Source organism: Podarcis tiliguerta (assembly GCF_965153285.1).
Source record: "Podarcis tiliguerta genome assembly, chromosome: 5".
Lineage (NCBI taxonomy): Eukaryota > Metazoa > Chordata > Lepidosauria > Squamata > Lacertidae > Podarcis > Podarcis tiliguerta.
The window spans coordinates 4,943,700-4,970,130 of record NC_139538.1 but is presented as its reverse complement, the minus strand read 5'-3'; the positions used below and the strand labels follow the sequence as shown (position 1 = coordinate 4,970,130).

At 49.5% G+C, this 26,431-nt stretch overlaps 2 protein-coding genes across 2 annotated transcripts in view; one reads left to right on the top strand and one right to left on the bottom strand.

Annotated features, from left to right (window-relative positions):
- The window catches only part of ECEL1 (endothelin converting enzyme like 1), a 45,918-nt gene extending 42,693 nt beyond the window's left edge, over positions 1-3,225 (top strand). The window contains exon 17 of the mRNA XM_083442486.1: positions 1,366-3,225. Within this exon, the coding sequence (XP_083298612.1) occupies positions 1,366-1,465 (100 nt within the window). The 3' untranslated portion in view covers positions 1,466-3,225. The remainder of the gene's footprint in view (positions 1-1,365) is intronic.
- Positions 3,178-24,682, bottom strand: LOC310678358 (intestinal-type alkaline phosphatase-like). The gene is made up of 11 exons (XM_083442251.1): positions 24,248-24,682; positions 20,649-20,765; positions 16,732-16,847; positions 14,712-14,886; positions 13,405-13,577; positions 12,195-12,326; positions 10,013-10,085; positions 7,665-7,799; positions 7,310-7,501; positions 5,811-5,927; positions 3,178-4,940 (listed from the first exon to the last, which is right to left on the bottom strand). The coding sequence occupies exons 1-11, from the start codon at positions 24,306-24,308 to the stop codon at positions 4,678-4,680; spliced, it is 1,554 nt and encodes a 517-aa protein (XP_083298377.1). The 5' UTR covers positions 24,309-24,682; the 3' UTR covers positions 3,178-4,677.
- Between the last annotated feature and the right edge of the window lie 1,749 nt (positions 24,683-26,431).

Genomic DNA, 26,431 nt, shown 5'->3' with positions numbered 1-26,431 from the left:
CCATGGTTGACGGTCACCCTATGTGGTTTCCTTGCTTGACAGCTCAGCAAATTTCCCCTGCCAGGCTAGGGGCATCCCTAGTAGACCAGCCTTCCCAGGCCTTTCCTCTAAGACAGGAATCCCCAAACTCGGCCCTCCAGCTGTTTTGGGACTACAATTCCCATCATCCCTGACCACTGGTCCTGTTAGCTAGGGATGATGGGAGTTGTAGTCCCAAAAGAAGAAGAAGAGTTTGGATTTGATATCCCGCTTTATCACTACCCGAAGGAGTCTCAAAGCGGCTAACATTCTCCTTTCCCTTCCTCCCCCACAACAAACACTCTGTGAGGTAAGTGGGGCTGAGAGACTTCAGAGAAGTGTGACTAGCCCAAGGTCACCCAGCAGCTGCATGTGGAGGAGCGGGGAAGCGAACCCAGTTCCCCAGATTACAAGTCTACCGCTCTTAACCACTACATCACACTGGCTCTCAAACAGCTGAGGGGCCAAGTTTGGGGATGCCTGCTCTAAGAACAGGCAGGCCAGTATCCGAATTTGGGACATGGTGTGTTTGCATGTTGAAGGAGGCAGGAGAAACCTTCAGGTCAGCAGCTTCAGCCAGGGAAATGGGCGTGTTTTGGATTCTGATTTGAGAGATGCACTGCTTTGGGGAATGACACACAGAGAGAGGGGTGAAAGCCTATGAGAGATTTCATACCTGAGTCAGATGGAAGCTGGGGAATAAATGGAATTAAATTACCATGTTTTTTGCTCTATAAGACTCACTTTTCCCCTCCTAAAAAGTAAAGGGAAATGTGTGTGCGTCTTATGGTGCGAATGCAGGCTGCGCAGCTATCCCAGAAGCCAGAACAGCAAGAGTGATTGCGGCTTTCACTGCACAGCGATCCCTCTTGCTGTTCTGGCTTCTGAGATTCAGAATATTTTTTTTCTTGTTCTCCTCCTCCAAAAATTAGGTGCGTCTTGTGGTCTGGTACGTCTTATAGAGCGAAAAATACGGTAATGATAAATTTAGATTAGATAGGATGGATTAGATGGCCCTTTGGGTCCCTTCCAAATCTTCTATGATTCTATTATTCTAATTCTTTGGAGCTGCCAGGGGATTAAATCTGAAGCAGTTTCCTCCCAGCGGTCAGGGTGCACCACCAGATCTTGAGAAGAAGGAGCAAAGAGTGAATCTGAGCATGTGAAAAGTGCTTCCCTCTTTCTACCAAGCCCCTGTAGCCAGCCTCCACGTGAGGAATCAAGGGTTGCAAAGCAGGAGAGGCATCTTAGGTGCAGTCCCACGCTTCTCGTTTGATACAACAATCCTCCTCAGGCTTTCGTGGCTGCCGTTGCGTTATTCCTCTCTTCTTTCCCTCTCCCCTGTAGGGTCCTGGGCAGCGTCTCGCAGTTCGAGGAGTTCGGCCGGGTCTTCCACTGCCCCAAGAACTCGCCCATGAACCCAGCTCACAAATGCTCCGTCTGGTGAAAGAGCCGCCCGCTCCAACCCACCCCTGGCGTTTGCCGAAATGCTCGCTGGGCTCAGTCGCCACCACTCTAAACCTCGTTGCCCACCGGCTGGACAGAGAAAAATGAGGGGAAAACACACACACAACCACAAACACACCCTGTTGCTCCGAGCTGGCCCCATTCTCAGGGACCAACATGCACACCGACAGACCAGGGCCATTATTTTGGGAGGTGGGGATGGACCGACCCCTGCAGAAATTGGGCTCTCTTCTCCCCAAGACCTCACACAGACCTCTGTGCGCACCTGTGTTGCTGCTTGTTGGGAGAGGAACTGCCAAACTCAGGCAAGGCCGCCCAAGAGAGGACAATACAGCTGGGTCAGGCCGAGCCAGATGGAGGTGGCAAACATGAGGCCTGTTTCTCCAACCAGATCTGGCAAAACAAAACAAAACAAGATGGCGGACGGGGCCAAACCAAGGCGCCTCCTAATTTCCCCTCAAAGCTCCAGATCTCCTCTCAAGCCCATCTCATTCCCAGACTCTCCTTGGGTGCTGGAAATATTGATCAGGGCCTTCTCTAAAATGGGCAGAGGCCTGGCAAGGGGCAGCTGTGGCTCAGGGACACCCACATGCCCCAGGCTGCCCACCCTGGCATGCCATGCGCCACCTGCCCCCTTCTCCCCTGAGCAAAAGCACACCAGGGAATGCAGGGCATGTATGGTAGACATTTGGGGAGGGGGGAGAACCAGGGTCTTTTCTAGGCAAGCACTCATCCTGATCTGCCTACACAAAAATTGCAGGGAGGTTATACGGCACCCCCGTTCCGTCGAGCCTTTATTTTGATCTGTTTGCGGGGAGGTTATACAGGATCGCGTCAAGCGATTGCTATCCCATACTTTCCAGCACATTTCCCCTTGCTGCAAAAAAAGGTCAAATATTTTTTTGGATGGGGACAGATTCATTGCGGAAGGAGGCCAGCCCAAATGCAACCTGAATTTGCCGATATGCGATCGACTCCTGTCTGCAAAATAGTGAGAGTCTGGAGGCAGGCTGGCATGGTCAGCTGTGTGGCCAACCGCCCCCCGCCGCCCCGCCCCAACCTCCCAAACCCTCCACACACACTCCTAGCCAGCAGGTGGCGCTGTCTGGGCTGTAGGGCTAAGTGGCTCTTTGTACAGAAAATGTTGCGCTGTATTTTTCTGCTGCTGATCATGTCGAATTAAAAGGCCAGAGCTGTTTTGTCTGCATGGGCAAAGGGATGTGATTTATTCATTGGGCTTCTTGCAACCATCCCTTTCCCAAGGGCTTGGAGGAGACACCAACCTGCTATCTATGCTACCTCATCCTTTAATTTAATTTAATGAATTAGCAGAATTGAATTAAAATGTCTTGCTTAGGAACATCAGAAGAGCACACAGGATCAGGTCTGTACACAGGATCAGCCCAATAGCACTCTCCCCTCCTCTAGTTTCCAGCAACTTGTATGCAAAAAATTGCTCCCTCCAACAGTGGAGACAGAACACAGCCATTGAGGTTAGTGGCCACGGAGAGCCTTATCACTTATGTCACTTCCAGAAGATGCTTGGGCTCAGATTCTCTGGGAGGAAGAATTCCAAGATGGAGGCGCAGCCAATCAGAAACCAAAACAGCCGATCTCTGTGCTCCTGTCAGGCTTCAGGGAATCCGCTTCCTCCCCCCGTGGCCATAAATGAGCAGATCAAACAAAAGAGAGTTCTTACCAGTTAGTTTCTTTAATAAACACAGCAAGGGACAAAAAAAAGCATCTGACTAGAATGGTGGTGCTCCCAATTAAGTTCACTCCCTGATCCGTCCCTATTAATCTACATCACTTCTACATCTTGTAATCTGAGCTTGGAGCCTCTGTGTTTTCTGTTCTGACACTTTCTGAGCTCTCCAGGACTTTGGGGGAAGGGGGTGGATACTATCCAGAGACCGTGAATCTGTTGACTCCCTCTCTTCTAGTGTTTCTTCTGCTAGCTGTTCCCCATCCAGTATTTCCCAGCTTCTGCCTTCTGAACTAAGCCCCTCTGCAAACCACTGTTCCAAATCTATACTGTCCTCCTGCTCCTGGGAAGATTCAGGATCAAGGGGAGAGAAGAAGAAGAAGTAGAGTTTGGATTTGATATCCCACTTTATCACTACCTGAAGGAGTCTCAAAGCATCTCACAATCTCCTTTCCCTTCCTCCCCCACAACAAACACTCTGTGAGGTGAGTGGGGCTGAGAGACTTCAGCGAAGTGTGACTAGCCCAAGGTCACCCAGCAGCTGCATGTGGAGGAGCGGGGAATCGAACCCAGTTCACCAGATTACGAGTCCACCACTCTTAACCACTACACCACACCAAGAGGGTAGCTCCCACCATTTTCCTCAGTGCAGCCCTCCTCATTATGGTCCCTGGCAGCTCCCTTGCAGTCCTGATCTGGAGCACAGGTGGTTATTTAAGAGACCATTCCCAGTCAGACATGGCAAATCCAGGTGGAAGTGTGATGGTTGGGTTAGGAAGCATCACGTCACATCTCCATGATGACTGGCATGGAGTGAAGAATCAGCTGATGGGAAGGAGCCTGTCAGCTGCCCAAGGAACCTCTCCTTTCATACTGCACAACACACACACACACACACACTCTCTCTCTCTCTCCTCCAGCCTCTACCTATCAATGCTAGTAACAATGATTACGAGAAACGGAGGATTTGGGCACTGCAGGGTTTGAGCATTGCTTGGCATTCTAGAAGCTGGGCATGGTCTCCCTGTGGCATTCATGGCAGCATGCTTTTGGTGCACTACCACCCACCATTCAGGTCTAGGTAGGAGAGCAGCTCTCAGGTCTGAAGTTGAGCATGTCACCCTCTTTTGAGGCACCACAATCTCCACTGTTCCTCATTCCATCTCCTAAGCACCTGGAATCACTGGAATCTCACACTGCTCAGAGATTGGGGGGTAGTGTGCAACACTGGTGTCCGAAGTGGAATTCATGTTTCCTGCATGTGCTCCTGCATGTTCACACCATGACTGGAACTGCCAGCCCCACTTTTGGTGGAACAAGATGGAAGACATTCATTGATTCAGCCTTCAGCAGGATGGAGAACACTTGTTTAGCTTAAGAAGCAAAGCTCTTGAGGGTGCATTCTATGTGGCATCAGAGTTGGAAGCGCTGTCCAGAGGAGAGAAAGAGGAGAGAGATGTATCCCCGAGTTGATGTCCAGGGGAGGATCAACAGGCCCAAAGGAGCAAGGAGGCCAAGAGAAGAGTCACCAAGGTGGGTTTTGTCAAGCTGGCAGAGTCAAAGTCCAAGCCATTCCCCTGGTATGGTTCTATGCCAGCAGCGTATGCCATGACATGGGCAACAAATGTCTGCTCCTGCACCCCATGGAATAGGTGAGCCATGGGGCCCTTTGCCAAGATGGCCACGTCCTCGCCCCCATGGGTTTCCGAGTCAAGGGGCACCGCAGCTTGCTGGTGGTAGTCGTCACGCTCTACGGAGAGGAATGGAAGAACATAAGAAGAGGGTGCTGGATCAGGCCAAGGGCCCTTCACAGAGGCCAACCAGATGCCTGGTGGAAACCTGTGGTTTCCAGCAACTGGTTTTCAGAAGCATTACTGCCTACGACTGCGAAGGACACTGGACAGGTTTAGGGTCCAGGCCACACATAATGTGGAAGATCAGTAACAGGATCTCCCTTAGTTTTGGGGGATGTGTGGGTATTACTTTAAAGCAAGTATGGAGTGGAGGGTTAAGCGTTTAATGTGGATTGGTGCAACAATAAGTGGGTGGAGGCGTTTGAACTTCAGATCTGGAAAATGGCATAAAGGTAAAGGTAAAGGGACCCCTGACCATTGGGTCCAGTTGTGGCCGACTCTGAGGTTGCAGCGCTCATCTTGCTTTATTGGCCGAGGGAGCCCGGGTACAGCTTCCAGGTCATGTGGCCAGCAGGACTAAGCCATTTCTGGTGAACCAGAGTAGCGCACGGAAACGCCGTTTACCTTCCCACCGGAGCGGTACCTATTTATCTACTTGCACTTTGACGTCCTTTCGAACTGCTAGGTTGGCAGGAGCAGGGACCGAGCAACGGGAGCTCACTCCGTTGCAGGGATTCGAACCGCCGACCTTCTGATCGGCAAGTCCTAGGCTCTGTGGTTTAACCCACAGCGCCACCCACATCCCGGAAAATGGCATAGGGAGGGTTAAACACCACAACTACCGCCGTATCAATTAACACCCTTGGGTGACGTCTGCTGTGGCCTTGGAATCCCTGCCATAGAGTCAAACTAGCCTTGAATGTTGACCACACACCCTGTCCAGCCTCCCCCTCCCCAGGCCTCACCAATTCAGCATTCCCTCTTACCGCTCTCTTCTTCGGTCAAATTGGGGCGGCCCTGGCTGGTGATCTGGTAGCCCGGCCCGTTCCCATACACGATGGATGTGTACGCCTTCATGTCTGCTGCTAATGCAGGGGCCAAGCCTGTGGAGGGAGAGTAGTGGACAGTGAGGAATCTTCTTTCCAAGCCAAGGGCCAGTTTCCTTTCTGGGCAAGCTCCCAAGGGCCGAATTCCAGTGGGGGCGGGGCCAAGGGCAAAAGTGGGCGGAGCAGGGCATGCCCATTCTGCCTTTGTGTGGGAGGCTGCTTTCTACACACACTCGCACACACCCCTCCCTAACCCCCATCCAGACAAGCAAGAGGCATGGTCTAAGTTCAAGGGCACATCCCAGTCAGGCAAAAACACCCATGGTGTGAAGCAAAGCCACTGAAAGGCATGATGCAAGGAGAGGGTGGTGACGAGGGCCAGAGCTTGTGGACTCTCCTTCCCTGGAGGTTTTAAAGCAGAGGTTGGGTGGCCGTCTGTCATGGATGCTTTAGCAAAGATTCCTGCATTGCACGGGTTGGGCTAGATGACCCTCAGGGGTCCCTTCCAACTTGATGATTCTATGCTTTTATCCCTGGAGGGCCACTCAGCCTGTTAGTTCATCTAGTTCAATACTCTGAGCAGCAGAGGCTCTCCAAGATCTACAGCAGAAGTATTTCTCAACTCTACTAGAAAACATCTTTTTTTTTTTTCCTAACTGGGGATGCCAGGTATTGAACCTGGGACCTTTGGCAGGCGAAACACAGGCTTTGCTCTCTAAGCCATGGCCCTTTCTGGACGCAGCCCAAGAGGCTGTGCATCCTCACTGCATTGTTACCACCATATTCTTCCAGCAGCTGTGGTTTGGAGCACAGTTCTGAAGACCTTTGGAAAATAGACAGCTGCCTTATGTTTAGCCTGGAAAAGAGAAGGCTGAGAGGAGATCTGAGAGCCATCTTCAAATATCTCAAGGGCTGTCACATGGAAGAGGGAACAAGCTTGTTTTCTCCTGCTCTGGAGGGTAGGACTTGAACCAAGGGCCTTCAAGTTACAAGAAAGGAGATTCCGACTAAACATCAGGAAGAACTTTCTGACATGAGGAGTGGACCAAGAGTGGAACAGACTCCCTTGGGAGGTTGTGGGCTCTGTTTCCTTTGAGGTTTTAAAGCAGAGCTTAGATGATCATCTGTTGTGGATGCTTTAGCTAAGATATCCCCATTGCAGAGGGCTGGACTAGATGACTCTCAGGGTCCCTTCCAATTCTACAATCCTAAGTCAGGCCAATGGTCCATATAGCCCTGCACTGTCTGCACTGGCAGGCAGCGGCTCTCCAGGGCTTCAGAATGGGCTTCCTCCAGGGCTTCAGAATGGGCTTCCCCACAGGACCTTCTACATTCAAGGCAGGTGCTCTAACCCTGATCTACAGCCCTTCCCCCCCCACACACACTTCCAGCTGAGCCCACCAGAACCAGAACCGACGGGTTCCTCGCCAGCCCCATACCGAAGATGGAGGAGCCTCTCAGCGTGTAGCCACCAAAGCCAAAGACGTGGGAATGGTCAGCTGTCACCACAGTCAAGGTGTCGGCTTCTTGCGTGAGCTCCCCTGCCCGCTGGACAGCTTTGTCGAACTCCACTGCCTCAGTGAGAGCCTGCTTGGCAATGCCGTTGTGGTGTCCCAGGTCAATCTTGCCTCGTGCGGAGAAAAGGGCAACTTAGAAGGAGAGAGATCACCTGCAACCATCCCAGTTAATGGATCCCCCTTTCATTGGGCTGTTTGCAAATTTTTAACAACAAGATCCCACTCTGCCTTCCACCCAAACCCTGGTCAACGCAGCCCAGAAGATGCCCCAACTTATCTTCAACAAAGAGGTAGAATCCCTTGGGGTTGCGGCTGAGGATCTTTAAGGCCACCTCAGTCATCTCCGCCAGAGATGGGTCGGTCTGATTGTTGCGGACCAGCTCGTATTTCATGTCGCCGGGTTCAAAGAGGCCTGGGGATAACAGAGAGAACAACAGCCTGTTCTAAGTGCATCATGGGAGAAAGGACTGCTTTGAGGCGTGTCGGGTGAGAGGATGTCCAGGAGTCAGCTGGCAGTATATCACACCATTCAAAGCTGGAGTTATGTCTTTATTAGCAATAACATGATCTCTGCAGACTTGGCTGAGTGTCAGGCCTAATGAGCACAGCAGCTCATCCCCGTGGGTCTGAAGCAGTTGCCGAGACTGAAGGCTCCTGCCTTCCTACCGTTGTCTAAGCCCTCTCCAGGGTTTTCCCTAAGCAATCTGAGACGTCACCTGTGTGACGTTATTTTCTCCTCTGCCCTTTTCATGCCTCTCCTAGTCATAGCTGTCAACTTACAGATTTGAAAATAAGGGAACAGCAGCCTCGAAAATAAGGGACCAGCAGCCAAAATAAGGGGTTTTCCCAGCACAGGTATGTTCAACTTCTGAGCCCCTCCAAGCCAAAGGCAGGAAGCCCAGCCAGCAGCCAAACGAAGCCTCAAGCAGTGGTTCCCACAGCGCAGCAACCCAGCAAAGGGGATGCAGCAAGGGAAACCACCGTCACATCTCCGCTGGGAAGCGCTGAGCAAAGCCGAGTCCCCAGGCAACGAGGCCGATTTGATCGGCACAAGGCATGCAAGCTCCACCCCCCCAGTCGTTCTTAGACTCCTTATTGGGTGAGCAACACAGCCAAGCAACACAGCTGGAGCCTCCCTGGCTGGCAGGGAGGGAGGGAGAGGAGCTGCTTCCTTTGAAACCCGGGAAATTTAAGGGACATCATCAGTAAGGGACAGCAGCGGGACACGGCGCTGGGATAAGGGACTTTCCCAACAAATAAGGGACGGTTGACAGCTATGAGTCTTAAGCAAGTTGGTTTGGGGAGCATTGCTGGAAGAGGCGGCAGAGAGCCAGTAAAGGGCCTGTGGCAGCTATATCACAGCGCTGGGATAAGGGACTTTCCCACCAAATAAGGGACAGTTGACAGCTATGCTCCTAGTTCTGAGAGACCAGGCAAGAGGAGAGCTTGTCACAGGACAAGTAGGAGACACCTGGGACCCTTTAGCAGCCTGACTCATCTCCGCCTCTTGGCCTCTCCTGCTTCAGCCTCTGCCTCTGATTCTAGACTTCTCTCTGCCACAGACTCTCCCAGCTCACTGAGCCCTGTTACCTCTTCAGCTTCCGACACCTCCTCTTCCCAGTCCTCTCCCTCTTCTCCGTCTGTCCACTCATTCTCATCCCACCACCACTCCCCGGGTTCTGAGTCTTCTTCCCCTGGGGATTCCCTAGCTGGTTTCTCCCACTATTCCTCTGCATCCAACCAGCCCAAGACAGAGGATTTGTCAGAAGAAAGAATGAGTTCCTAGCCCTCTCCAAGCCACAGTTCACACAATCTGGCAGAACCAAGTGCTACAGCAGAGGTGGGCAACCTCCGGCCTCTTGGCTTAAATAAGAACTATCCAGGGTCCTGTTTTGACCTGTGAGGCTGTTTTCTCCAAGCCATATCCATCTGGGCATCATATGTGAAGCCAGGTGTGGGGCAGGTAAAGAGATGGCTGCAAAGGAGCCCTCAGGAGCTCTGAAGTTGTTGTGCTGTCAGGTGATTGACAGGACCCAGCAGCTTGTCTCTGGGGCTGAAAATGGCTTCCCACCCCAGGGTTACAGCTTTTCCTAGAAGGCACCATTTTGGGTGCAGTGGGACTGGTGAGAGGAGAGAGGTGCTGGTCTGAAGGCTGTGCCACAAAACCCTCACTCCTGGAATTTCACACATGTCGTGGGGCTTCCCTCACTCCCCACATGAGGAAACATTCACACATGAAGAGAGACACAGGGAAATCTGCAGCCCAAAGCGGTTGGGTTCAGGATTTCTGCTTGATTCTCCTCTGCGTATAAACCGGTCTTAAATGCATTCTGAGAAAAATGCTTCTAATCGCTGCAACAGGGAAGAGTGGTGAGTGATATGCATTTCAAGACAGGGCTGAATAAGGCTGTGTGTGCTTCTGAAGCACATTCAAAGCATATTCTTTTTCTCAAAGAATTCTGGGCACTGTAGTTTGTTAAGGGTTGCTGGGAATTGTCACTCTGCGAGGGGTGAACTACATTGCCCATAACCCTTTGAGGGAAATAATGTGCTTTAAAGCTGAAAGCTGCCTAAGACACCATGGATGAAGAAACTGGGAGGCAAATGGGGATTTGAACCCGTTACCCATGAGGCGGCTCACAGCTGGGTCGTCTGCAGCACTCAGCAGCTGTGTTCGGTTCCAGACATACTTGGTGCCCTAGGAAGAAACACAAAGAATTGAGGGGATATTTTCCACGCCTCTCAGGCCCAACGTAGCTTGCCATATCCATCACAGATTAAAATGTTTTTCCTTTTGGAGAATATTTGCCTGTCTACTCCAATACTGTCCCCTCTGTGAGGTGGGATTTTTGTTAAACCCATTATTAGTGAGGCCAGCATCACGTATGCAGAAACATGACCTGACCAGAAGACTGGAAAGAGCCACTTTTGGAGTTCCCTAACGGCTGGCTGTTGAAGTGAAAAACAACTCCAGATATGGCACAAGGAGAGCTCTGCGCATACAGTAAAAAAAGATTGAGCTGAGTAAGTGTTTCCAAGGATTGTGGTTGGATAAGAGATTGTGGGATGACGGGGTGGCAGAAGGTGGATGGGGAGAGAATGAAATAGCAAAGATTGCATATTTGGATTTGATATCCCGCTTTATCACTACCCGAAGGAGTCTCAAAGCGGCTCACATTCTCCTTTCCCTTCCTCCCCCACAACAAACACTCTGTGAGGTGAGTGGGGCTGAGAGACTTCAGAGAAGTGTGACTGGCCCAAGGTCACCCAACAGCTGCATGTGGAGGAGCGGGGAAGCGAACCCGGTTCCCCAGATTACGAGACTACCGCTCTTAACCACTACACCACACTGGCTCTTTCCTACACAGATATTTTTCCTCCACAGAGAGCATTCCAAGCTCTCGCAGAATGTTAGAACTCCGCCCAGAAATGCATTGCTGAATAAAGTCTGACTAGTTGGGAATTGGGTGTGAGCTTCCATACTTGAACCCACAAAAGGAAATTCTCCCCACGTGACTGGCAGCCGCTCTCCAAACGCTGAAGCAGAAAGAGCTCTCTGTCATGTGCTCCTCTTAACTGGAGGTGCCAAGATTTGAACGCGGCATCTTTTGAATTTAAGCATGAGCACAAATCTTCTTCTGAGCTGCAGTCCCTCCCCTGATGGCTGGCTGTGTGGCCCAATGAGACCCACAGACTAAATAACAAAACCCCCTTTGGACACAACCAGCATTGACCTCTTATCTCATAGAATCATAGTTGGAAGGGACCTTGAGGGTCATCTAGTCCCGCCCCCTGCAATGTAGGAATCTCAGCTAAAACATCAGAGACATTTTACCCTTCAAAGAATTGCATGAGCTGCAGTTTCATAAGGGCTGCTGAGAATTGTAACGCTATGGTGCCCGAAAATCTTTGCGAGGGGGAACGTGCTCCAGAGGTGTACAATGTGTGCCCAGCCAAAGTACATTGCAAATGATGTTGCACAACACGTACACACCTGCTTCCCATTGAAATAAATAAATTAAGGTCTTATATATATAATAAATGTTCATAAATGTACCAAGCGAACATGTACATAAATATGTGAACCACATGTCTGAAGCGGCGCAGGAGGGCAGTCCTGGAGCCATTTTGGCTCCCAATCTGACCAAATGTTTTCTCTGCAAGGTCAAAGGAAAATGGAAAAGCCTCCCCATTGTCTTTTCCTTCACAAAACCTGTCTTGAGGGTATATCTGTGTATGAATGGGGTGAGCCTGTGTCCTGGCTCAGGACTGGGTATTTGTCACTACAAAGGACTGGCCAGGCTCCCGAGGGTAAACATTAACAGGTAACCCGCCAGACAGGAGATAAACAATGACAGGAGGTAAACAACGCACTCAGATTTCTGCTGTAGACCGCCCTTTCTGTGATGTAGGTATGATGTGTCTGGGGGGTGGTCTTGAGCTACACCCCTTCTGTGATGTAGGTATGATGTTTCTGGGGGTGGTCTTGGACTCCAAGGCAGGCAATTTAAAATGTCTATATAAGAGCGGGCACACCTTTGTTCGAGGTCCTCCTCCTTTCCTGCGTGTGAGGGGAGCACCCTGTTGCAACAGATCAATAAAGATCAGGCTTACGAGCTGCTTTGCTTCTCAATATTCTCTGGTTGGCCTCTGTTCTTTTCTCCAACTGATGGAGAACCTACGAAGGACTCTATAAGGGCTCTTGTGTCCCCCATAAGGGAATAAGGGCAGATTTCTGTTTATTACACCATCCTCGTGTCAAGTCCACAATTCTGAAAGCAAAAGCATTTTGGTGCGATAAACTTACCGGCGAGGAGTTAAGCCACTCTGTGATGAGGTTCTTGCCATCCAGGCGAATGCCCTTGCTGGAGTTGGTGCTGTACTCGGGGTCCTGAGTGCCCGCTGGAGTCATGTACTTCCGACCGCCGCCCAGGATCACCTGTCAAGAAAGTCACACACCGTACGAAGGGTTGTGTGAATGTGCACACAAGCGAAAGCAAGCACTCAGGGGGAGCCATCTTGGCACGAGATTTCCCTGGTCTGAAGGGACCCAGGGCAAGGACACCTCAAGAGGTGCGCTGCAGGAATGGATTTACACAGGCACTTGGAGAGGATATATGATATAGTTATTATCCTTCCTTGCTCGAGTAGGTGAGATCAACAGAATACCATGTTTTGCAGCTTAAACATGGAAGCTAAAACAAGGTTGATTTAACCTTCTGGAAGCAAAAATCCAGGATGCTTTTTTAAGAAAGGGTGGGTTTCCCTGGTGTCTCCCCTTTAAAACAGCATTGCTTTGTGAAGAAGTAAAAGTAGTATTTACTTACATAATCTAAGCCTTGAAGCAGCAGTTATGGCAGAAAATTGGAGGGGCAGGTTTATAACTACTATCTAAGTTAAAAAGGTAAAGGTACCCCTGCCCGTACAGGCCAGTCTTGACAGACTCTAGGGTTGTGCGCCCATCTCACTCAAGAAGCCGGGGGCCAGCGCTGTCTGGAGACACTTCCGGGTCACGTGGCCAGCGTGACGAAGCTGCTCTGGCGAGCCAGAGCCGCACACGGAACGCCGTTTACCTTCCCACTAGTAAGCGGTCCCTATTTATCTACTTGCCCCCGGGGGTGCTTTCGAACTGCTAGGTTGGCAGGCGCTGGGACCGAGCAACGGGAGCGCACCCTGCCGCGGGGATTCGAACCGCCGACCTTTCAATCAGCAAGCCCTAGGCGCTGAGGCTTTTACCCACAGTGCCACCCGCGTCCCGCACTATCTAAGTTACAAAAGTACAAAATGTAAGTTCAGAATGTGTGGTCAGCTTGGAAGCGTGATGAGAAGAGGGAGACGCCCAGGCAGGAAGGAAGAATGCAGTGTTACAGCTGCAGGGAGTCGCAAGTGGGGAGAGGACACCAGGTTGGCAAAAGCTGCCCCACAGCTTACCCTAAGCAGGATAACAGAACAGAGAGGGCAGGAGTGGATTGCAAGCCCAGAAAGGTGGAGGTTTGCTGCCCGTCTCCACAACCCACCGTCAGGTTGACGTTTTTAACAAGCTGCTGAGCGATGTCCTTGCAGCCTTCTGAAATTGCTGAGGCGGGCATGTCGGCATCCGAGTACCAGTTCCGGTTCACCACGTGGGCATAATTCCCGGAGGGCGATGCATGCTGGACTCGCGTGGTGGTCACAATCCCCACAGACTTTCCTGAAATTGGGCACAGAGAGAGAGAGAGATTGTCTGCAAGAGGGACTGTCTGGGCCAGGCAAGAGATTGAACTGGGGTTTCATCTCTGATAAGAAACTTGGAGGAAGGAGAAGACAATGCTTCTGGGCATGTACTGAGTGCCTCCCCTAAGTATGAAAGGACCATGCTTACCATCTACATCTCTGGGATTAAGGGTTTGCAAGTGTGAGGGCAAACCCTGAGCCCAATAAGACGTAACTAAGTTGGGGGGGGAGGGACGCGGGTGGCGCTGTGGGTTAAATCACAGAGCCTAGGGCTTGCCGATCAGAAGGTCGGTGGTTCGAATCCGCGCAACAGGGTGAGCTCCCGTTGCTCGGTCCCTGCTCCTGCCAACCTAGCAGTTTGAAAACACATCAAAGTGCAAGTAGATAAATAGGTACCACTCTGGCTGGAAGGTAAACGGCGTTTCCGTGCGCTGCTCTGGTTCGCCAGAAGCAGCTTAGTCATGCTGGCCACATGACTCGGAAGCTGTACGCCGGCTCCCTTGGACAACAAAGCAACCCCAGAGTTGGTCACAACTGGACCTAATGGTCAGGGGTCCCTTTACCCTTTACCTTAAGTTGGGGGGGGGGCACACACAAAAAAACATTTCTGTAACCAAGTGTTGGGGTGCTGCCCCCTGGTGGCCTGGAGGTGTTGTGACTCCTTACAAGTATCGGAGAGCTTTCGTCAGACAAACCACCCAGATGGCTACAAAAATGGTTGCCAACCACCATGGGCTGGCAAATTGATTCCATCAACCCCTGAACCCCACTTCCTCTGATGTTCTTTTTAGCTCTACGTCTTGGGCAAATAGATCTGCCACAAACTGCTCTGCTCCACCTCCAGACCCAAGAGGGCTCTGACCCAGGGGCCTTATCCTGACTCAAAACATTTCTCTTAAAGCATCAAGAAGACCTAGCAGGCCGGGTGTTGGACACAACATACATTGAAGGCACATGGCTTCCCCCAAAGAATCCTGGGAACTGTAGTTTACTCCCAGCGCCCACTAGTAACTACAGTTCCCAGAGTTATTTGTGAGGAAATAAAAGTGCTTTAAATCCCACCCCTCGTGCGAATGAGACTATGTTTCTCCATCTGTGCCCTCCATCTTACCAGCTGCACGGGCTCTCTGCATCACAGACACGACTTCGTTGCCAGCTGTTGTGTTACACTGGCTAACCCGGGCAGCGGCGTTCAGCCCAATAGTTTTGTAGTTGCCCTTCACCCCACAGAGGTAGGCGGTGGCGGTGCCAGCACTGTCGGGCACTTGCCGGTCCACGTTGTACGTCTGCCAAAACCAAAGGAGAAGCTTAAAGGCTACCCTCTCACACCCTCCACTGAGCTGTTGGGAGGCCGGCCCTACTGTTGGGGTAAGGGAACAATAGGCAGCCGTTTCCCGCAGCCCGTGAACAGGACGTGAGAAAATTTATTGCAACATTTCTGTCAGTGAAAACAGTGTCACGTACGCAAGAACATGGCAAAACCACATGGCTGGAAGCTAACAGCTGACCATCAAAGTGAAAAACAACTGAGATAAGGTGCATAGAGGACTTTGCATGTAGAGTTTGAAAAAGTGGATTGAGTAAGTTTTTCCAAGGACTGTGGCAGGATGAGAAATTGTGGGGTGATGGGGTGTCCGTAAGGTGGTTGGAAGAGGATGAGACAGCCAAGGTGACATTATTTTCCACTACCAGTGGTACCTCGGGTTACATATGCTTCAGGTTACATACGCTTCAGGTTACAGACTCCGCTAACCCAGAAATACTGCTTCAGGTTAAGAACTTTGCTTCAGGATAAGAACAGAAATCATGCTCTGGCAGCGCATCAGCAGCAGCAGGAGGCCCCATTAGCTAAAGTGGTGCTTCAGGTTAAGAACAGTTTCAGGTTAAGAATGGACCTCCGGAACGAATTAAGTACTTAACCCGAGGTACCACTGTATAGTGGGTGTGCACTGGTAAGCTCTGGCAGACTCTTAGGACTCTGTCTGGTAATGCATTACTGAATACAATCTAATTAGGAATTGGATGTGAGTCTCCGCACTTGAACACCCAAGGGAAATGTCTCCCACACTTGCCAAACCTGCATTGATGGTGGGTTCTCTGTGGTTCCTCAACCACACCTTGACTAAGGCTGTAGCTCAGTGACAGAGAATCTGCTTTGCAGGAGGAGGAAGGTCCCAGCTTCCATCCTCAGCATCTCCAGTAAAGAACCCCTCTCTCAACCCCTGGAGAGAGGTTACCAGTCATTGCAGACAACACTTGACAGCAGGTGAAAATTCAATCATGTAACGTTTTTCCATGCCCAATGAATGGGAAAATGTGATATAGCTGCCACAGGCCCTTTACTGGCTCTCTGCCGCCTCTTCCAGCAATGCTCCCCAAACCAACTTGCTTAAGGCTCATAGCTGTCAACCGTCCCTTATTTGGCGGGAAAGTCCCTTATCCCAGCGCCGTGTCCCGCTGCTGTCCCTTATTGATGATGTCCCTTAAATTTCCCGGGTTTCAAAGCAAGCAGCTCCTCTCCCTCCCTCCCTGCCGGCCAGGGAGGAGGGAGGCTCCAACTGTGTTGCTTGGCTGCGTTGCTCACCCAATTAGGAGTCTAAGAACGACTGGGGGTGGAGCTTGCATGCCTTGTGCCGATCAAATCGGCTGCGTTGCCTGGGGACTCGCCTTTGCTCAGCGCTTCCCAGCGGAGAGGTGACGGTGGTTTTCCTTACTGCATCCCCTTTGCCGGGTTGCTGTGCTGTGGGAACAACCGCTTGAGGCTTTGTTTGACTGCTGGCTGGGCTTTCTGCCTTTGGCTCAGAAGTTGAACATACCTGTGCTGGGAAAATCCCTTATTTTGGCTCCTGTTCCCTTATTTTCAAGGCTGCTGGTCCCTTATTTTCAAATCTGTAAGTTGACAGCTATGTTAAGACTGCACTTGGCAGTTGCATGCATGCAAGGTGTGAGCTTGAGCTACGAGCCTCGCCCAAAGAAGTGCAGTCAGTACAGGCTTCACCTGCTGAATTACTGCCTGATTGGCCTCAAGTAGAGAAAAAGAACCTTCTCAGCGGAAAGGAAGGCACGATTCCTGGAAAGCCATTCCCCCCCCCGCCCCTGGAACCGCAGGGACAAGAGCAGATGAAAGGCACCTTGGAAAGAGCCACGTAAGGGAAGGCGTCCATCGCCAGAGGCATCTGGGGGCTCAGCTGGTTCATCATCTCTCCCTTCAGGATGCGGGTGGCGGTGATGGTGGGGAGGCCCATGCCTGACAGGGAGACAGAGTGAGAAGGTTTGCAACCCACAGGATCCTGACACAAACACCTCTTATGCCTTTCAAGCCACAGTGTTCCCAGAGCAGTTTCCTCCCAGAGAAACGACGTCTACTGTATTTTTCGCTCCATAAGACACACTTTTTTCTTCCTAAGAAGTATGGGGAAATGTCTGTGTGTCTTATGGAGAGAATGCGTGGTCCCTGGAGCCAAATTGCCCAGGGGCGAAAAGCATGAATTGGGGAGAGAGATAAGGGATGCTAGAGATAAAGGAGGCTGCCTGGGCGGGGGGAGGTAAAGACAGCAAACTTGCAAAGGAGGGAAGCAGGAAGACTAAAGCAATAAGGAGAGAAATTAGAAGAAAAGGAGGAGCAAAAAACTGACACTAAGGCAAACAAGAGGGAAGGGAGTGTTGAAAGGAAACAGCTGATTGGTGGGATCGGAAGAGGGATAAGGGACCTAGAGGAGGCTGCCTGGGAGGGGGGAGGCCCATGGATCCTCAGGATTTTTACATTGGGTCACCCCAAATTCACCATCAGATCACATAGCATGTCCATGGCTACAGCCTGCACCCAAAAAATCACGCACCCACTGTTTCCTGGGGCCACAATGGCGCAAAAACGTGGTTACAAAGCACAGATCCACATGGATCCTCAGGATTTTTGCATTGGGTCACCCAAATTCACCATCAGATCACATGTGTGTGGCCACAGCATGAACCACAAAAATCATACATCCACTGTTTTGTTCAGAATATTTATTTTTTTCTTGTTTTCCTCCTCTAAAAACTAGGTGTGTCTTACGGTCAGGTGCGTCTTATGGAGTGAAAAATAGGGTATTTCACACTCCCTGACTTCACCAAAACAAAAAATAACCCAGTTTAAGGCAGCAGAAGGAAAGATGGTTTGAAAGAAGGATTGGTGTTTTGGATCATCTATGAAACTAACGAAGCGTATACCCCAAGGCCCCCAATCCCAGAGGCCCCCAGAAACGGCTTTAGTCTACATTGCTTTAAAAAGTGGGGTTTAGTAGACCCAGGGTGGATCTATACACAGGAATAAAATGCTATAAATATGCCAGAAATTAAACCGTTATAACAAAAGGAAAAAACCACTATGGAAAATCACAAAGAATTTTTTTTTTTTTGTGCTCTTCATTGCCACCTGCTGTTTCATATTTATAACACATTCAAAATGCTGGGGTTTTTTTGTTTTTGTTTTTTTACATAGCTGAGTCCCCAATTTGAGTTGCATGACTCAAATTGATTAATTTTTTTTTTGGTATATATTTCAACAATCCCAAGGTTTGAGAGTCAGAAGCACAGCTGTTGTAAAGGTGGAGTGTTGCATTTAAGTTGGTTGTTCCACTGCAGCTGATGCATCCCTCCCCTTTTAAACAGAGGTCGTAACAAAGAGGAATAACGAGGAGTCCACTCAAGCCCTCAGGTGGATCCCCAAAACGCAAACTCGTGGAAAATTTGTGGAGATCTGTCATGGAACAAACCAATTGAAGAAGATGACAGAGGTTAGCCAGAGCTCATTGCTGGCTGTGAAGGGGCCCCTGTGACAGTTTAGGAGGCCCTAAATGTAGGTCCACCACTGCTTGCACCCCAGTTTTTGACCAGAGGCAAAGAGGTTGCACTCAGGTTCTGACTGCAGGCCAGTGGCGTAGCGTGGGGGGTGCAGGGGGGGCGGCCGCACTGGGCACAACATCTGGGGGGGGGGGCGCTCGCTCGCACTTGCAGCTCTCTGCCCCTACCTGGCTCACTCACTCTCTCTCACTGCAGTGCTGGCTGTGCGAATCCGATCCGAGCCGCCGGGTCGCCGCCCACTGTGGAGGGGAGGGTGCCAGGCGTGCGGTGCGGTGCGGAGAGAGAGCGAGGGACTATCTGGGGGAGGGACAGTGCAGCAGGGGGGGGGGCAAATTACTTGCCTTGCCCCGGGTGCTGACAACCCACGCTACGCCACTGCTGCAGGCTCCCCATTGGAGTGCGTGGCTGACCATAGTGAGAACAAGATACTGTACTAGATGGGACTTTGGCCTGCAGGCTCTCCTTAGCAAATTCACGGGAAACAAAGCTGGGGAACATGAGTGACAGGCTATTTATTGGGACAGAGTGATTTTTTGCAGCTGTTGTTAAAGTTGCAAAACAACAAAGCACGGGACAGAGCAACGGAGAAATTTCTGAGGCGATAATGGGATATCAGCTCCGCCCAAGGCATGACAGATAACAGCAACAAACAGGAAAAGATAGACATAACATTTTACAAGGACAGGAAGAAACACCACGGACAGAATAATTGCCACACACAGGAAGAACAAGCTTATAGTTAGAGTGCCTCACTGGTAGTTCTATAAATCACTTAATGTGTCAGTACGAATAGAAGATATTAATATTGCAGTTGTTCTATAAGAGATTATTACTTTGACCGATATGAAATTGAAATTAATAAGATTTTGGAATGCAGAAATAAAGAAAATAATCAAACTATCGATTCTAGCATGCGGGGTGGGGGTGGCGGCAGCTAAATTATATAATTCGGTATTTGAATGATTGGTATTAGTAATTGTATTATACTTTGGTATTGTTATAATGAGGCTATTATTGGATTGTACTTGAAAATTAATAAAAAATATTATTATAAAAAAAGAGTGACACATTGACATTGCACTCATGGCCTGCTTGCCATAGGTTGGCCACTGTGAGAAATGATTGTTGAAATAGGTGGGACTTTGGCCTGATCTTCTTACGTTATTAATTTATCTCACTTAATTTGCATAACCATCAGTTCCCATAATCTTCGCAGCCTCCGGAATTGTTTCCTTCCTGACTTTGGAACCAGAGTTTCCCTGAATTGTGCACGTCAAGAGTCCAAAGAAGACTATTGACAGCATGACCAGCAAATCATTATGGCACACACCTTCTGAACATTTAATGCCAGTTAATGAGAGCCATTAATGCACCGATAGCGTTTCCCTTGATACAGGACTCCTGTCCAAATCGGTTTATCAGCATCAAACACAACCTGGAGAGGAAAGCAAGCTTCTGCATCCTTGGGGCTGGTTCTTGGAAATGCAAGGCTCCGGGAAAGGAGCTTGTTTGACTATGCAGCCTTCCCAACCAGTGGCGTAACATGTGGGGGGAGGCCACGGGGCAGTTGCCCTGGGCACAAAATTGTTAGGGGCGCAAAATCCCAACACATGGTGCTGTCTCAAAACAGCTGTGTGTTTCTGTCACTGGGCTCCGTTGAAAACAGCTTCTCCTAGAACCAGGAAGTAACCTCTCCAGACAACGGAATGATTTTTCTTTTCTTATCTCTGTGGCTATGATCTCCTGGGTGACACAGAAGCCATTAGGCCAGTGATAGCCAAACTTGGCCCTCCAGCTGTTTTGGGACTACATTTCCCATCATCCCTAGCTAACAGGACCAGTGGTCAGGGATGATGGGAAATGTAGTCCCAAAACAGCTGGAGGGCCAAGTTTGACAATCACTGCATTAGGCAGTTGAATGCGGAAGCGTACTCTGTCTGTTTCCCTCCTTCTGTGTTGCCCCGGGATCTGGCAACCCATGCTACACCACTGTTCCCAACCTGATGCCCTCCAGGCATTTTGGAGCCCAACAACATCAGCAAAGCATCAGGTTGGGGAAGCCTCGTCTTGGGGGTGCTGACTTGGTTGTACACTGGGGCTGACATTGTTCTTTGTGCGCTTAGTTCTGCATGCACAGAGAGAAGAATTTATTCTCGCTCATGTTACACAGACAGGGGAGCGCAACCCAAGCGTTTCGCCCACTTACCATCTCCCAGGAACAGGATGAGGTTCTTAGCTTTGTAGTGCCGGGGACGGAGGCTCAGGGCTTGCTCAATGGCCTTGAGAGCCTGCTGGTTCCAGAAGGAGGGCTTCTCCTCTTGAGCTTGAGGAACAGAAAACAACAACCAGGAATTAGGGTTGGCAAACAGGCAGTGCAAACCTTTCTTATGGCTCCTCCAGATGACTGGTTTATTGAACTTCATCCTGATCTGCTTCCACAAAGCCTACATGAAGGATAGATTGGTTAGTATTGATCTGTCTGCAGGGAGGATATACACCTTCCCATTCATAGAAGTATAGAATCATAGAATTGGAGGGGATTCCTGAGGGTCATCTAGTCCAACCCCCTGCAATGCAGTAATCTCAGCTAGATCACCACAAAAGATGGTCATCCAACATCTACTTAAAATCTCCAAAGGAGAGTCCACCACCTTCCAAGGGGGGTCTGTTCCACTGTCAAGCAGCTCTTACTGTCAGAAAGTTCTTCCTGATGTTTAGTCGAAATCTCCTCTTTGCAATTTAAATCCATTGGTGGGGTCCTATCCTCTGGAGCCGCAGAAACAAGCTTGCTCCATCTTCCATGTGACAGCCCTTTAGATATTTGAAGATGGCTATCATATCTCCTCTCAGACTCCTCATATCCAGACAAAACATACCCAGTTCCCTCAACTGCTCCTCATATGGCTTGATTTCCAGATCCCTGATCATCTTGGTTGCTCTCCTCTGCACACATTCCAGATTGTCAATATCATTCTTAAACTGTGGTGCCCAGAACTGGATCAACGTTTGTTGACCACACACTTTTCAGCATACCTGCTTGCTTGTCGGTTTCCAAACTGCACAAAGTTTGTTGTTGTTTAAAAAGTGGATTTGTTGCCCTAGGAAAGCAGAGCCACTTTAACTGCACAGACCTTAATGTCTAGTATGTGCTCGTATTCCTCCTGCAAAATACCGGCAGCCTGGAAGCAATCTTAGTAAGCAAATGCAACCTGCAAATAACTGGTGAGGGAGAGATTGCATATCAAATCCCCAGAAAATGAGGAGTGCTGAGGCCTGGAGAACCAGGGATGAACAGTGTGTGGGATAAATCAGCCTCATATAACCAACATGCTCAAGTCTCATTATTGCATGAAGGGGTTAAGACCATAAAGTAAGCTGTCCTGCCAGTCTTAGCTTGATCGCTTCCCCTCACCTTGGTTTACCAAACTCTGTTCTCCCACTTCCTACTCTTCCACCATACAAACCCTACCAGTAAAGAGGTCTAAGCTGGATGCTCCAAGCTTCGACTGTGTGGCTTCAGCAAGCCATCTTTGTGTTTCTGTACAAATAATTGAGAAACATTTACCATTTTGGAACCAAAGCTATACTGCCTGCCTTTTCTTGCTGCTGTATGGAAAAGCACATGAATCTGACCTTTGAAGAGTTTGTAAGTAAACCATTTTTAACTTACCAAATGTGTGGTCTCTTTCTATGCTAAGGGAAGAGGAACTTTGGAAGCAACTTTAGAAGGGGATATTTTAAAGGTCGAGCAGCCTATATTTCCACGTTTTACTTTGCTGCCTGTTTTGTGATTTTAAATTTCTACTGGGGCTCTCTCACCAAAGGGTACTTGCCCCAAGCCTTGTTCTAGGCAACCAGGGAATTCTCCTTTTTATTTTACCATACCTACATTTTTCTTTCAACCAAATACTAAAAACAAACACAGTGAACGGAGAACTTGCTCCAGGTATAGAACTTGCTTATTTCAACTTCAAACACCTGCTCCAAATGGGACCGTAGACTTTGGACCGATTCATCCAGGCAATCACGATTGAACCTTGATAAATTTTATTACACTCCATATGTTTTTCCTGGCAGCCAAAACAAGTGTCTATTTTAGGATGATTATAGAGAGTGAAATTTAATTGGCTTTCTTTATCACTTATCCAGTGAAATCAGTGCACATGACACTTACAAGGTGCAGAGTACAAGAGGCCCCTGCCCCAAGGAGCTTACAATTCAAAATCCAAAACACCTGAGGGGATGGGAGGCAGGAGAAAGCAAGGAAGGAATGTGCAATTGTCTCAGTTATTTCTGTGGCTGGGAGCATAATTCCAAAGTAAGAACTCTTAGACAGAAAGGTAGAAACATAAGCTGATTTAGCTGTGCGTAGTAATTAGAGAGACGTATTTTTACACATAGGAAGTTGCCTTGTTCTGAGTCAGAACCATTAGTTCAAGCATGTCCCCTCCCCCAATTTTAATAGGTACTTCCGCAGTTTTATTTTGCAGTGTTAATATCTTCACTATTATTATCATTTTGGCACACTGCCCTGAGACTTTCTCAACTGGAGGGCAGTATGGAAATGTTTAAACTAAAATATGTTTTTCCCCTATGCTCCCATAGATGTGCTCAGTAACACAGACATATTGGTTTGAAGTTGAAAATGCAAGTTACAATAGATAAACACCTTGTTGCTTCAATTTTAGAGCCCATCCTCTTTTTGACAGACATTCAGCAGAATACCCCAGTATCTTATAAAGAAATTATTTATCTGTAAACCCTTGACTAGTGGAACTTGATATGCAATGTATTGGAGAGAAGCCAAGTGTATCACTACTATTAATGAATGACCAGATAAACGACATGAAAGACAGTTCCACATTGCACATACTGATTGGGGAAGGGAACTGATGGAAGAACACTTTAATAAGAAAACAGAATGGAGAACCCTTTATGTTCTATCGGAAGGGGTGAAATATGCTGATCTGTATACAGTGATCACATAAGTGCATTGAATCAGGATTGTAGACTTGGGACCCAGAGGGTCATCTAATAATAATAACTGATTATTATTATTATTATTATTATTATTATTATTATTACTACTACTACTACTACAACCCCATCCATCTGGCGGGGTTTCCCCAGCTACTCTAGGTAGCTCCCAACAGAATTTTAAAAACACAATAAAACATCAAACATTAAAAACTTCCCTAAACAGGACTGCCTTCAGATTTCTTCTAAAATTCAGATAGTTGTTTATTTCCTTGACATCTGATGGGAGGGCGTTCCACAGGGCGGGCGCCACCACCGAGAAGGCCCTCTGCCTGGTTCCCTGTAACCTCACTTCTTGCAGGGAGGGAACTGCCACTAGCCCCTCGGAGCTGGACCTCAGTGTTCAACCCCCTGCGATGCAGGAATCATAGCTAAAGCATCCGTGAGAGATGGCCATCCAACCTCTGCTTAAAAACCTCCAAGGATGGAGAATCCACCCTGATGTATTTCAATGACTTTGAGTCATGTTCCAGGGGTTTTCATAGCAGGTGGGAGCTGCAACAAAAGAGACCCACTCCAAAGTCGCTTAGCGCCCCTGAACTTCGCAGTACACACCAGGCAATAATTCAAGTCGGGCAACTTTCCTCACAAATCCCAGGTGGAGATCTCTCTTGATACATCCAACCTGCCCATTCTGAGGACACCCCAGGAGACCCTGAACACCCTAATCTTTCAGCACCCTGGTCATGTCCATCTCCTTAAGCTCTGGTACCAACCCAGTAGAGTGGATGATGGGCAGACGCAAGCCTCACAACCCTGCCACATTACCTGGGATGATGGCACCGGTGAATGCCAGCCCCAGGCAGAGAGCCAGTCCGGAGAGCCACATTGCTGCAAATGGAGCGGAGCTGTTTCAGGGCGAGATTTCAGGAAGCTCTGTGACTTATAAGACCAAACCCAGACAGACCTTTGGACACTTGGACAGCTGCAAACCATCATTAGTGGCACCCAGATTCCTCCCTTCACCGGACCCCACCCTGGGGAGTTTCACAACTGCTGCTGGCAACAGGAAATGTGCAATGGTGCTGTCATCAAGCCAGTTCCAAGGCTTATGGCAGAGGTTCAACCTCCACACCGGTTTCAAGTCTCCAGTCCTCACTTTTTAAGAGTGCTTTCTCTCTGGCCCCAACGGTTTCTCCTCTTCCATTGTTTCTTTTCATTGTCTTGTTCTCACTCTTTTTGGGCTCTGCCTAAACTTTCCTGCTTTCACCCAGGCTGGTTCTTTCCTGTGCCTTCTGTTATAAGGTAAAGGTAAAGGTACCCCTGCCCGTACGGGCCAGTCTTGACAGACTCTAGGGTTGTGCACCCATCTCACTCAAAGAGGCCGGGGGCCAGCGCTGTCCAAAGACACTTCCGGGTCACGTGGCCAGCGTGACGAAGCTGCTCTGGCGAGCCAGAGCCGCACACGGAAACGCCGTTTACCTTCCCGCTAGTAAGCGGTCCCTATTTATCTACTTGCACCCGAGAGTGCTTTCGAACTGCTAGGTTGGCAGGCGCTGGGACCGAACGACGGGAGCGCACCCCGCCGCGGGGATTCGAACCACCGACCTTTCGATCGGCAAGCCCTAGGCGCTGAGGCTTTAGCCCACAGCGCCACCCGCGCCTTCTGTTATAGATGCTCCTAATATCTTGAACCTAGCAGTTCGAAAGCACGTCAAAGTGCAAGTAGATAAATAGGTACCGCTCCGGTGGGAAGGTAAACGGCGTTTCCGTGCGCTGCTCTGGTTCGCCAGAAGCGGCTTAGTCATGCTGGCCACATGACCCGGAAGCTGTACGCCGGCTCCCTCGGCCAATAAAGCGACATGAGCGCCGCAACCCCAGACTGGACCTAATGGTCAGGGGTCCCTTTACCTTTACCTTTAATATCTTGAACTGCTCCTATTAGCCAAGGTAACTTGTCTTTCCTCCTTCCAAACTTTTAAGATTCTCCCCCATCTTGTCTTGACAGTAATGGTGGGCCAGCCATTTCAAGCCTCTCCCTCCCCCCCCCCTTCCCTTCTTAAGGTTCTTTAATCTTTGAAATTGACTTTGACGCCCCCAACAGAAAAGTTTGTTTACTGAGCAGGTTGAGTCACCGAGTGTGTTCCCCCCGCCAGCAAACAGTTAACTAGCAAGAGCTCCTGATTCCAAGGGAGGCAGTTGGAGGGGTCGAGAGTGGATTTCATGCTCTTCATTCAGCTCATAGTGGTGAGGAGGAATGGAAGTTCCCCCAGAATGGCTGCTTTATATACATTATTTACACAATGGGCCCCACGTCATTGGCTAATTCTGGGATTCTCCTGTAGGCCAATCAGGTTGCGGATTCACTTCCACCTGGAGCTGGATTGGGTGGCTCCTGTGGACCAATCAGACTGCTGCATTCTGAATCCTATTGTTCTAGGACCAATCAGACTGCTGCATTCTGAATCCTATTGTTCTAGGACCAATCAGACTGCTGCATTTTGGATCCTATTCAACTCAGTACATAACAAGGGGAGTGAGAGACTGTATGAGAGCGATTCAAGGGGTCTGTGACGGGGATTTCTGTCAGGAGAGTTCGTTCTGACAGGTGGTAGAGCTGAGGAGAACCGAGAGTATATGCTCTCAGGTTCTGAATTGCAGAACGCCTTTAAAAAATAGTCAAGACACAGTCCCACACGGTGTTCACAGGAAAAAGGATCCTCAGAGGGAATACAGTCATACCTCATGTTACGTTTGCTTCAGGTTGCGTCCCGCGGCGATCCAGAAGTAACGGAACAGGTTACTTCCGGGTTTCGCCGCTTGTGCATGCGCAGACACGCAAAATGACGTCACACGCATGCGCAGAAGCAGCAAATTGCAACCCACACAAATGCAGACACATGTTACGTTCTTTTCAGGTTGCAAACGGGTCTCCGGAATGGATCCCGTTCACAACCAGAGGTACCACTGTACTCTGACAGGAAAGGGCAGTAGGGATTGTTATGTATTCAG